Source organism: Manis javanica, chromosome 5 (assembly GCF_040802235.1).
Source record: "Manis javanica isolate MJ-LG chromosome 5, MJ_LKY, whole genome shotgun sequence".
In the NCBI taxonomy this organism is placed as follows: domain Eukaryota; kingdom Metazoa; phylum Chordata; class Mammalia; order Pholidota; family Manidae; genus Manis; species Manis javanica.
In genome coordinates, this window is record NC_133160.1 from 10,521,505 (window position 1) to 10,535,394 (window position 13,890).

Here is a 13,890-nt window from a genome sequence, read left to right on the forward strand (position 1 = left end):
TTTTTAATTATAAAAGTATTTAGGTTAATGGCTTGTTTTCAAATTTATGATAAAAGTTACACCTTTATTTCTTAACATGCTTGCCAGTCTTTAATTTGAGAGATAATTTTTGCCTAGAAAATTTGAAATTGTTTTATATTTTACTTTTTTCCAAGGAGAGATGAGGAAAAAATCCTTTCTGAAATTGGAAGTCCATATGGATGGTGTGAAAAGTAAGACTGTTATTCATAAACAGCTAGTCTCTTGAGCTCATGCTATTAGATGGAAGGTGGAAATAACCTTGCTTCTATTGCAAAGATAGTTTTTTCAGAAGAAGCTTGAGCTTTAGGCCAGCACCCATCAGTTGCTTTGTCTGTAAGGGACAACTGTAATCCTTCATTGCGCTGTGTGTGTGTCTGAATGTGAGAGTGTGAGCAAGTGAAATGTTTCTGTTTGGGGATTGACTTGTTTTTCTATTTTATTGTTGACTTGGCATGCCTGGCTTTCTCATTCTGGTTTTAAGTATTCAGAAATCTTTAAGATTTGTGTGAATTAGAAGATTTGGATTTATTTGAATTTCATTAGGCACTAGAAGAAATTAACTTTAGGTAAGAGCTACTTCTTTGGTTGGCTTTAAGAAAATTTTTTTTCCTTAGTTTATTATTGAAAATTCCAAATAAATACAAAAGTAGAGTGAATAGTGTAATGGGTCCTTATGAACAAAGGTAATTTTTTTTTATTAAAGCATCATTGATATACAGTCTTATGTTGATTTCAAGTAAACAACACATTGGTTCAGCATTTATATTACACCTCCTCCAGTGTGGTCACTGTCCATCAACATAGTAAGATGTTACAGAATCATTATTTATACTCTCTGTGCTGTACTACTGTCCCCATTACCAATCTATATTGTGATTGCAAATTACTGTGCCCCTTAATCCCCTCACCCCTCTCCCCCATGTCTCCAACCCCCTCTTTTGGTAACTACTAGTCTCTTCTCATTGTCTATGAGTCTACTGTTTTGTTCCTTCTGTTTTGCTTTGTTTTTACACTCCACAAATAAGTGAAATCATTTGGTATTTGTCTTTCTTTGCGTGGCTTATTTCACTGAGCATAAAACCCTCTAGGTCCATCCATGTTGTTGCAAATGGGAGGATTTCTTTTCTTTTGATGGCTGAATAATATTCCATTGTATATATTAACCACATCTTCTTTATCCATTCATCTATCGATGGACACTTAGGTTGCTTCCAATTCTTGGCTATTGTAAATAGTGCAGTGATAAACATAAGGATGCATTTGCCTTTTTGAATCAGGGATCTTGTTTTCTTTAGGTAAATTTCTAGGAGTGGAATTCCTGGGTCAAATGGTATTTCTGTTTTAATTTTTTGAGGAGCCCCCATATTGCTTTCCACAGTTGCACCAATTTACATTTCCACTAACAGGGTAGGAGGGTTCCCCTTTCTCTGCATCCTCGTCAGAATTTGTTATTTCTTGTCTTTTGGATAGTGGCTATCCTAACTGGTGTGAGGTCTCATTGTGGTTTTAATTTGCATTTCCATGATGATTAGTGTTGTGGAGCATTTTTTCATGTGCCTGTTAGCCATCTGTATTTCTTCTTTGGAGAAGTCTGTTTAGGTCCTCCTTCCATTTTTTAATTGGGTTATTTGGTTTTTGGGTGTTGAGGCTTGTAAGTTCTTTACATATTTTGGATGTTAACCCCTTAACAGATAAATTGTTTATGAATATATTCTCCCATACTGTAGTAGGATGCCTTTTTGTTCTGCTTATGGTGTCCTTTGCTGTACAGAAGCTTTTTAGTTTGATGTAGTCCCACTTGTTCATTTTTTATTTTGTTTCCCTTGCCCAAGTGGATGTGTTCAGGAAAAAGTTGTTCTTGTTTATATTCAAGAGATTTTTGCCTGTTTTCTTCTAAGAGTTTTATGGTTTCATGACTTACATTCAGGTCTTTGATCCATTTCAAGTATACTTTTGTGTATGGAGTTAGATTAATCCAGTTTCATTCTCTTACATGTAGTTGTCCATTTTTCTAGACATCAGTTGTTGAAAAGGCTTTTTCCCATTGTATATTCATGGCTCATTATCATATATTAATTGACCATATACATATGGGTTTATATCTGGGCTCTCTATTCTGTTCCATTGATCTATGGGTATGTTGTACCAGTACCAAATTTGTTTTGATTACTGTGGCTTTGTAGTAGAGCTTTAAAGTCAGGGAATGTAATCCCCCTAGCTTTGTTCTTTCTCAGGATGGCTTTGGCTGTTCAGGGTCCTTTGTGGTTCTATATGAATTTTAGAACAAAGGTAATTTTTTGATGTGATCTTTATGAAAAATAAATTTATATTTATGAAAATATAAAGGTGAAAAGGGCAAAGATACCTCCCTCCAAAAAATAAACAAAACCCAAAGTAAAGCTTAGGCTAATTAATAATCTAGATTTTTAAAGCTTTTGGATAATTGTATTTCTTTTTTTTTAGATGTCTTGCTGATCCAGTTACTTAAATAAGTGTTTCTTAATATGTAAAAAGGGAAGACAAACAGTCTGTAAACACAGGATAATTGTGGGGATTAAAGGAGAGACTCTTTGTCAGATATTTGCAAGTCTTGGTACTAGTTAGGTATTCAACAGATCAATGTTCCCTTCCCCTTTTGAAATCCCTTAATCACAGGGCTCAGTGGGAGCAGAGAGGGCAGGAAGGGAAAGAAGGAAACTTCCTACCAGCTCCACTGGACCAGTAGTGTAGTAAGGCAGGGTGGGAATAATTGATAACTGTGAAGCTTCCAGAGAACTTGATTTTTTTTCATTACCCTGTCCTTCATTTAAACCCTTGAAACTTAGAGTGGGAAGAACAAGGGTCAGCACATTTGCAAAGGCTAAGCCTTTCCATGCTCTGGTGTTACCTCGAAGGCTCTGCTGAACTTGAGGAGCAGATGCGGTGGCCGAGGATGCTGAAGTCTCTGAGGCACCCTGGCAGCAGGTGATTACCTGGCAGTCAGCGTGTGTACCACCTGTGTTCTTTTGGTTCCCTTGGCCTTTTTTCCTGACAGTATATTGCTAATTTGTGGAGCTATTTGGTCAAAGATGACCAAAGCCAAAGCTTTTAAGGGGAATGGAAGAAGGGCAAAAATACCTCTTTTAGGACTTGTTTTGGCACACATCTTGTGGTTGTGTTTAGTGACATTACCCAGTAACCACAAAATAAACACCACCACCACTGTTTTAATTGTAGCATTATCAGTTCTGGTAATTTAATAGTTCTATAATTAAAATAGTAAAAGAATTTGCATAGACCGAAGCTGTAGTTTCAGGTGGTATTGTATGTGTGAAAACTGACTCTCTTCATTGTGGTATTTGAACAAACTTAGCAGTAGTTTTATATAAGTTTGTGTCATAAGAAACATTCCATAATGAATCATGCTTAATTAGGATCTAACAAATGTTAACCACCATTGTTCTGTTGAACAATATTTTTAAACTATTAAATTTAAGAATGATAAAAGGAAATTACAACAATTTATTCATAATTATCTTTTCACCACAAATATTTTCATTTCTTTGTTTCTTTCTCATCTTTACACACAGATATTTGAAACATTTGTTCCTTGGGAATTGCTAAGCTGAAACGATTGATTTAATAATTGAAATAATTGTTTTCTTCCTATAGACTGCACATTTTTAGCTAACCAGAGGTTGACACAGTAAACATTGAACCCCCATATTATGAGCACACCCCCTGCACTAGCCCCCCTTCAGTCTTTCCTGGGACTTAGGCTTTCTCAAACCCCACAGTCCCTATTTCCCAGAAGTGACTATCTTGGTCAGTAGTTTGTATTTCTCTCCCTCCTGTTCTGGCTTGTAGTCAGTCCATCTTCCTCTGTGTCCCAACATGGCAGTGGCAGCAGGTGCCACTTCCATTTGTTGAGCCCTTTCTGTAGGCGATGTGTATGTATTATCCTATTAATTAACGCTCTAGCTCTGTGAGATGTAGGTGTTTTACAGATGAGGGCACCAAATAATTTGTTCAAGGTCACATAACATATAAGGGGGTGGAGATGTAATTTGAGTCCAAGCCTGCTTATTTTCTAGAGCCTATGCCCTTGAACAAGTCTATGCTGCCTCTATGGGATTAGGAAAAATTTGATAATATTGAGTTTTTCAGCCACTGTTTTTGATTCCATTTGATTTAGGAAGAGGAAGAATAAACTCTTAAAAGTTATGGTTGGAAGAAGAAAAATAGATGCTAATTAGTTACCTGGAAACACACTTAAATGGCTATGTTACTGGAATAGGCCCACAGGAGTGGTAGCTGGGAAGCCAAGATAAGCCTATTTCTTTTCTGATATGGGCACAATTCCTCTTTTATTCATAAAGGGCACTTTGAAGCATGAGGATAAAAACTTTTCTAACTTCTCTTTGGAAACTAATATGAAAATTAAGGTTTAAAAAAGTACTTAAGCTCTTTGATACTTTTTAAGAAAGAGCAGCTTAGACTTTTGCTGAGCTTACTATCAGCCCATCTCAGTTCTCTCTCTCTCTCTCTTTTTTTTTTTGCAAGTCGAGTGATGCGGCTAATTTTTAGTTTAAAATGGTTGACCATCATGTGGTTTTGAGTTGTTTTCCAGTGCAGAGATTAATAGTTTTGTGCCTTTTCCCCCCTTCACAGCAGCTGCCCTTGTGACTGGTGTTAGGCATTTGTGAAGTGGGTCTCTGGGATTGTACTTCCTCCAGGCTACTTCAGATGCACAGAGTTATTCTTTATGCAGAACTGCAGGACTGCTCTGGAGGTAAATTGGCACTGTAACCTTTTGCTCTGCTCTCTAACCATGGAGCTGAGCTAATCATATCTGAGCATAAGCATACTGTCAGCCAGGCTTTTTGAAAATGGTGAGGAAAATCAGCTTGTTTATTGATGATTTATAACCATGAGAATAGTTTATTTATGTAGATATAAATATATTTTTATATATTTATTTAAATTTCTATGAGAACAGGATAGTTATATTTAATACCTAGACTCCCAAGAAATCAGAGGTGTAGAAACCTAGCTATCTTGCTTGCTTCCCCCAACTTCTTTGTCTGTCTCTTTTATCTGTCGATTGATCTATCAGTCCATCATCTGGTTTACAGCCATTAGAAACATCTAAGTTATACAGTATTGTGTCATGTTGTGTTTAAGACAAAGGAAATTCACCTGTACCTGGAAGATAGAAACCACAGTGAGCTCTGGAGCCACACCTCTGACCTCATGTCCCAGCTCTGCAGTTTGCTGATTTTGTAACTTGGGGCAAGTTACTGAACCATTTTGTTACTCCTTCAGTTTCTTCATGAGGTATGAATGAAGTGCTTAGCAAGGTCCCTGGTAATGGTGAGCATACCCAATAAAATGTTAGCTGCTACTATGTTTGATATTCTACCTATTTGGAGATTGTAATTTTAGATATGTTTTGGGGACTAATTTATTCATATATACAGGATTTAACAGGATCTGAAGAATTACAACCTGAAAGAGTAGAATAGGCTATTCAGTACTATTGAAACAACCTCTGTATTTTACAGATGGGGTTATAGAATCTTATAGATGGTAAAGGATTTACTCAGTCTCCCAGGAAATACCAAGACTAGAACTCATTCCCAATCTAGTTGTTAAACCAAGGATTTTCATAAAGTTGGCATTGGATGGTGGTGGTCATGATGATAATGTTGATACCACGTTTTTTCTTTTTGGTTGAGGGCGAGGCACAAAGAGGCTTGTGTATAAATAGAAAAAGCACATTCAACATACTTACTGTTTTTATAATACAGACTGCAGTGAATAAGCTTCAAAAAATCTTGGCAGCTAGGAATACACCAAAGATGGTGAGAAAGCATGATTGTAGGGTTATAGGTTTAAAACAGTTAAAATACTGTCTGCTGTCCTTATACACGTTGGGTAAGTGGAATACCAAGGTGTTCTGTTGATGGGACAAGCAGGTTATATGCATCTTTGGGGCAGGCAGCAAGGATCAACAGGTACAAAAGGCATCGTAGTTCCATAATCAGAGTGTGATGGGCATCATTACAGTTCAGTTACTGCTAGGGTTCTGTTTTTTTCCTCCAAGAGATTTTTATTTATTTTGGATTATAAAAGTAATGTATTCAATATATTAAAATTTGGAAAATACAGCAAAGTATAAAGAAAATAAAGACTAGCCTGAAATCTACATGAACATTTTAGTGATTTTGTTTCATATGTGTAATATGAGCTCAAAAACATAATTGAGCTCACATTATATATTCCAATATAATGCTAAAGTACAATCTAGAGACAAAGTGACTATCAGGTTTTCAGTCCTATAAAAAAATGTGCACTTTACCATATGCCGTAGAAGAACATTATCTGGTGTGCATTTTATATCATAGTAACATCTAAAGCAGGCTGATTGTGCTGCACCTTTGGTTTTATCAGAATGACTCATATTTTCCCATCTGTGTAGTATCAGAAATGAAAATAATAATAAATTAATCCTCAAGGATATTTTGCCTGGTTCAGCAAACACCATTTTGATCATTTACAGCTCTTATCTCCTGTTAAATAATACTCTAGGACCCCAGAGCACAGGCATAATCTGTATTTATGTTAAATTAGCTGGTTAATTTAACCAGATTAAACCCAGGTCACTACAGTTCACAGTAGAGAGAGCAATCCATTCTTGCTGAGAGAGGTTCGTTTTCATCATACGCAAAAAAGAAAACCAAGTAGTCAAGGAATATAAATTATATATAATTAAAGTAAATTATAGATAAAATTGAGAACCTTGGGTGAGGATTCTTCCCTAGAATATTTTGTGCTTCCATGAATAAAAAAAATTTCAGGAAATAAGAACAGTTGTTAAATAAAGGTTATATATGTTGGACATACCATCGGTGTGTCTTCTTTGGAGTTAAATACTATTACATTGAAAGATAATGGCAGTAAATTAGATAAGACATTAATATCACTTAAAGTGGTTTATAGAAATTTAAAGGTGTCACTTTTTTTCCCTACTTTATATATAAGCATATTAAGTTAAGGAATGTGCTTTCATTTAGTATTTCATAATTTAAATGATTGACCTTTTTAAACATTTTTAAAAGATTGACTCTTCATGCTATAGACTTGAAGATAGTTCAAAATGCAGTTCTAAAAAATAATACTTGTTCTGGGAAGGGGAAATGAACATGAAATTGACTGGGAAGGGGCTTGGGGAGACTTCAGGGATGATGGTAATGTTTCATGTTTTACTGAGGATTTGGATCACATAGGTGTGTGTTTTTGTCAAAACTCAGGAAGTACGCTATTACTCATTTTATGAAATTCTGCACCAAAAGGGTAAGTTTTTGCAAATATTGATCTCTTATTAATAATATATATGCTGAAGTATTTAGGGAGTGGTATATTGGTTTTTGTAGTTTACTTGGAAATGTATGAAAATGTGAGTTGATGAATGGACAGATGGTTATATTTGTGATAAAGTTAAGAGTAGAATCAAGATAGTGAGTATATGGGTGTTAACTGTAAAATTCTTTGAACTTTGCTGTATGTTTGAAATTTGTCATAATGTTGGTTTACAAAAAAGCCAAATGAGTACCTTTAATGTTCTAGTTATCAGAAATGCAGCCATATGAGTCTGACCACTGCCTTGATTATTTTAACTTTGAGACTAATAAAGAGCTAATAATTGTTGGATTCTTTATCTTCTTCATGTGTTAAGGATGTCTCACTGTCTTTCTCGTTGAGTCCAAAGGTTATTTTTCTGATTATTTACTATCCTGGAGATAAGTATCATAAGCTCTGTATAGTTGTTAAAGAGGTAGCACCTGTATTTACTTCTACATACAATATCCAATGCATACATAAGCACTGTTTTGCCAGGGCACTTTCTAAGGCTAGAATACAAATCTGTATTTTTCTGTTTTCTTCCCCTACTCTCCCAACTTCAGTCTGGTTATATTCTGTTGTCTTGACTTCTAGTTCACTAATTCTCCTTTCTGCAGTATGTCATCCAATATTAAACTCATCTGTTAAGTTCTTAATTTCAGTTACTGTTTTTCTCAGTTCTAGAGTGTTTATCTAATACTTTTTATATATTCCCTTTCTCCCCATCTTTTTTCTTTATTTTTAACCTCTGTCTTGATAGTTACTTTTAAAGCCCATGAGTGACAACTCCAGTATCTGCATCACCTGTGGGTCTTTTCCTGTTGTCTGGTTCTCCTTCAGATATTCAGTATTTGGTCCTGTCTCTTGGCACGTCTGGTAATTTTGATTGAAAACTGGATGTTGTGTATGAAAAACAAAGAGGCCTCAGATGGTTCATGCTACTCTAGAGAGGGCTCACTCCATTTGCTTGGCAAATGGCATGGGGACTAATCCCATTTATCCTGTCAGGATTGAGCTGCTCAAAGCTAGGATGTGGTTTTGGTAAAGCTCTGTTAACTCTGGTTTGCCCACACTTAGGGAGTAGCCCTATGGGAGTTCCAGCTGAAGACATGGGGTGTTCATCACAGCCTTTCCCTCATGCTGTGTTCTGAACTTTAATCTTTGTCCTCTCAGCACATAGAGTGGATGACAACTCTCCTGTGCTCTTCAGAGGCTTTCTCCTTGTTTTCTTAGCCTCCTGACCTATGAAACTTAGGGGTTCTACAAATCTCTTAAGGGAAAAACAGGCTCAATTCTTTTCACCAGGATCCTGGCCCCTTAAGTCTGTGTCTTTCTCAGTCTTGAGATACTGCCAAAAGTTCTGCTGGTCTCTCCGCCTCTTAGTAGTGGCTCCAATCCTGTGTCCAGACTGCCTGCCTGCTTCCTCAGCCTTGCTTCTGGTACCCTGAGTTGACAAATGCCCTGAGGGACAAACCAGCTGCAGTGTGCTGGCTCACATTCTGGGTTTCACTCTTCTCCAGGATTTTGTCCTCTCAAGCCCTGGTTGCCTCCGCAGCTCTCTAGAAGTCTTTAAGCTTTTTTTGGGTATTTTGTCTAGATTCTCTAGTTGTTCTCTAAGGGATCCTGTCTACAGCAAGCTACTCAATATTCAGAAGCAGGAATTACTTTGTATAAATCTTGTTCATGTGTTTTATTTCTTATGTTGTAGGAAAGATATTATATTAGTTCGTGCTACATTTATTAAGGAAGATATGTTCAGTTCAAAGGAAATTGAAAAGAATATCATGTTGATTAAAAATGAACCAGCCAGTATAAACTACGTACACATTACCTCTGTGCTTTTGTCTAGCAGTATAAATAGTCAATTTAAAAGTAAGTATTAGTATAAAGAAGTTAAATGATTTGCCTAAGGCAGGATTTCTTGATCCCAGCAGTAGTGACATTTTGGGCTGGATAAATCCTCTGTTGTTGGAGGGGGTTGGGGGCGTCCTGTGTGTGCACTGTAGGGTGTTTAGCAGCATCCCTGGCCTTTTAGGACCTGATAGCACCCCTGTCCCTCAGCTGTGACAACTGAAAATGTCTCCGGTTTTTGACAGATGTCCCCTGGGGAGCAAAATCACCCTGTGGTTGATAAACACAGGCCTAAGAGGAGGGGTTAGTTGGTTTTCTTATTTGGCACATTACCTGAAAAGTGAAATTCTCAGTTACTCAGGATTGTCTTTCACCATTGGAGTGTTTTACAGCTTCATTCTTGCCTGATCATTGGTAGATACTGGGGCCCTAAAATGGTATGAAGAGTCATTGGGGTTTTTTTCACCATTAGCTTGCCTGCTGTGAATTGGGAGCTTAGGTCCCTTGTTTGCTTGGTGTAGGGTTGAGAAGACTCTGGTGTCTGGGTGGTGGTGGAGCTGTTCTAGCCTGTGTGTGCTGTCTCCCTGGGCTCCTGTGGAGTGCTGTGGTCTACTTTCACTGTGATCTAATACATGCACTGTCTTCAAGGTGACAAGAGCAGATTAGCACAGATCCACTCAGACGGTGTAAATACCCATATGTAATTTAAGATAGGAAGGCCAGAAGGAGATCAGAATCAGGGCTAAAACTAAGGGTTAAAAGAGAAAAAGACCACTTAGAAGAAAAATGACTTAGAGTGGACATTCGTGAATGCTATGACACTGCCCAAAATGATTTAAGCTGTTTGCTACTCTCTTACTCTGCAGACATTTTCATGTTTTCCAGATCATTCTGCTTTGATGCCAAGGTTCTTATTAATAATGCATGGCTTTTTTATGGTACTCCCTTCCCATCGTGCCTTTTAGGTGCTGAGTCAGAGAAGATTCTAACAGTAGTGGTTCAGCAGCACTGGAGAGGAGAAATCCCTCTGCAATGCTCAAATGCTGCTGTTTTTCTTGGACATGTATCTTGTAGCAAGCTTTTCACCTTAATTACTCTAAAGCTTTCACTCAGAGGATGCATTCTTATTATTCTTAAAGAATAAGGCTTTAAAAACTATCCAGAAATGTCTATGACATGAGTTACTTAAGAGCTCTTGAAAGAGGGTTCAAAAAAGGGAAGAAAAATTGGTTTAGGGTTCATGTGAATTGCATTCGTTTTTTGGGAGTACAGCTGTGATTTGCCCACTTTTCTAGCTGTTGTCTGCATGTGTCTCTTCTGAGCCCCTGATTTCTCTTTTGTAGAATTTAAAAAGATATTTTCACATTACCTTTATAATAGGCTGTTGCTGCCCATAAACAGATGAGAGAATGGGACAGGTGATTAAATCATTTGGTGAGCTAGGATCCAGGCTAGGATCCAGCATTTTTCTCCCCCACGATTGCCAGCCCGCAGCGTTCTGGATGGCCACTCAGAGTCTGACCTTCCAGAGCTGCGCAGCTGCTCTTCCTGTTGCTTTGAAATGCAGGTCCCCCTGGACCACAGTTTTTCACTTTCTGGTTGGTTAGGAAATACTGCGTTAGGTTCAGCCCTGGACCAAAAAAGAAAATTTGAAGCCATTGGATTTGTGGTATGAGTTGAGGCAATGGATACCCACCACACCTGAAACTCCTGGTGGAGATGGCAACATGGAGTAGGTATTGCTAAGTCGATGGTGCTAACTGTGGCCTCTTACTCATGTCTGCTTTTAAACTATGACACATCTTAACAGACTTGTTAAATCAGTTCACTAATGTGGTGTGGTGTGTTTGAGTGCTTAAATCAGGATTTTCCCAGAGTGCCAATGTCATTGTTGTCATGGGTTTTAAAGGCAGCTTGAAAGTTACTTCTCTCTCTTCACAATCAGAATAACAATATGGATAAAAATAATAATTGTATGGGAACTCTTTGTAATAGCTTCACAATTTTTCCATAAATGTGAAATTATTCTCAGTGGAAGGCTTTAAAGTAATAACTGTGACTTACTGAAGGCACTCTGTTTTAATCACTGACTTCTCTGTCTGACATTTGTTATTTCTGACCCTTACAAGACTATAAGTAGTTCAGTTACGAGCTCAAGACCACACAGCTGTACAGGGTCCAGACTCAACAGACCTTGGTCTGCGCTCTGTGAAACATTAATCCTACCCCATTTCTTGTCCCCTCTGTTCACTGGGGAGTGGGAATAGAATTATTTGAACAAGTGGCGTTTCAGTGTGTCATTTAGCTACATACATGCTTTCTTTCTGTTAGAGCACTAATACCATCATGTGGCACTTAACTGATTTGCATGCTTGTGTTCTTGGTATGTGGCCTCTGTCAGTTCAGGGACCAATTTTTTTCATTTTTATTTAATTAAAATAAGTTCTGAACTAACACGAGAGTGTTAACCATATACCAGGTCCTGGTCTTAGAGCTTTGTCTGTGTTGTTTATGTTCCTAACCCTGCGAGGTTGGTGATTTATTTTCCTTGTTTCATAGGTGAGAAAATTGAGGAACAGAGTCTAAGGAACTTGATCAAGGTTACACACTTAATATGTGACAAAACCAGCACCCAAGTCCAGATGGCCTTATTCCAGGGACAGGCTCTTAACCAGTAAGCTGTAGTCCCATTTTAATGTCTTTGGATCCCCATTGCTTCATAGTAGACACTCAGATGTTGATGGATGGTTAGATTAATAAATTAATGAATGTAAAAGTAACTCCTTGGAGGGTAGAAGCAATGAAATTCTTATTTTATCAAGTATTTTCCTTTTTCAGGTTTAGAGCAGAGAGTGTAAGCTCAAATGTGATAATTGTAAGGACCTAGGCAGGCCCTTAGGAGCTGAGTCAACTGAAAAAGATAGTGTTCTCTTAAAAAGAGATAGCCACTAGGCTACGCAGCACCTGATTATTGCATAAGCTGGGACTTACATGCTCATTTTTGCTAGATCTTCCAAGATTTCAAGAGAAACTAGACATCTGGGTCTTTATGTGCATAATAATAATAATAATAGCAAAATTTAAATACATTTATAGTCCTTATTATGTTCCAGGATTTTTTCTTAGTGTTTTACAAATACAAACTTAATCCTTAGTGAAGTGGGGATATTATCCTCATTTTATGGATGAAGAAACTGAGGCACAGAATAGTTAACTAGTTTGCCCAAAGTCATTCAGTTGACTAGGATTTAACCCTAGGTAGTTTCCCTCCAAAGTTAATACTCTTAACCACCAGACCGTTTTCCTGGCAGTTAATTCAGTGGTTTGGTTTTGGACAAGTTAAGTGTGGGAGGACTGTTAGATGTCCAAGTGAAGACTACAGACTGAGCACTCAGGGTAGAAATCAAGGCTGGGCTTAAAAATCTTTGCATCTTCAGCACACATACGATACTTAAAATCAGGAGACTGGATGAGAGAAGAGTGAGTGATGTAGCTTTGCCTGGACTGTTTTGGTGCTTTGGGAGTGTTAAATCTTCTGACTCTTTAAGTGGATTTTAAGTACAGGATCCTTATGTCCTCTGGGGTTAGGTTTATTATTTACTACCTATAGTCTTATTAAGTTATAATTGTAGTTTTTACATGCAGCTTTTTAAAAATTGTGGTAAGAGATGTACAACATGAAATGTACCATTGTAATAATGTTAAGTGTTCAATCTAGTGCTATTAAGTACATTCATTATTATGCAACCATCACCACTGTCCATTTCCAGAACTTCATCATGCCAAACAGAGACTGCACCAATTAAACAGTTCCCCAGTTCCCCTTTCTCCTGATCCCTTATAAACACACTTCTACTTCCTGTCTCTCTGAATTTGCCTATTCTGTGTACCTAAGTGGGATCATAAAATATTTGTGCTTTTCTGCCTGGCTTATTTCACTTGGAGTCATGTTTTTAAGGTTTCATCCACATTGTAGCAGGTGTCAGTGCTTTTATATATTTTTTAAAACCTCTGTGAATAATTAATATAAAGCTCTTGTATTGAGTCTTCTTTTTAAGAGGAATTCTATGCTACAGAGAAATGATAACTCAGCCTTGCATTTCAAAGCACGCATGGTTTGTGTGTCTGGAAAGCCATCAGCGCTTATAGACGTGCCTCTGCAGCCTTCTTTTTTACTTGTGCCACTAGTTAAGTAATGACAATGACATTAAGTAGCCAGTGGTTTACTCTCAAGCTCACATGGGATTTGATGGATTTATTTATATTATATGGCATTTTTAATCAAAGGATAAGCTTGTCTCATTCAAAATGGAAAACCTGGAAAAGTGACTGCCTAAAGGTAGCAATCAAGTCAGAATATATCCTTCTGGAAATGGAATGAGAGGTATTTTGAAGAGTGTAACTTTACAGTAAGCCTGCTCATTTGATGAATTGCTGAACTTGGCCCTGTAATGTTTGCCTCTCGCATTTGTGGTGTTGTTTGCCGTATCTCCTAAATAACCTCTTTACTCTCTGCTTGAGAATAGTTGTGCCAGTGGCAATGAGGCATTGAAGGAAACCTGGCTCTCCTGGGTTCAGGAGTTAAAACCACCAAAAGCTCAGTTGACATGTGCACAAGGCATTGTTTGTTTAACC

At 37.5% G+C, this 13,890-nt stretch overlaps 1 protein-coding gene across 3 annotated transcripts in view; it reads left to right on the forward strand.

Annotated features, from left to right (window-relative positions):
- The window catches only part of B4GALT5 (beta-1,4-galactosyltransferase 5), a 68,588-nt gene that overhangs the window by 12,116 nt on the left and 42,582 nt on the right, over nt 1-13,890 (forward strand). The window contains exon 2 of one of the 3 annotated variants that reach the window (XM_073236468.1): nt 11,815-11,929. The exons of the other annotated variants lie outside the window; for them this stretch is intronic. Coding sequence (XP_073092569.1) covers nt 11,929 — 1 coding nt within the window. The 5' untranslated portion in view covers nt 11,815-11,928. The remainder of the gene's footprint in view (nt 1-11,814; nt 11,930-13,890) is intronic. 3 annotated transcript variants of the gene reach the window in all.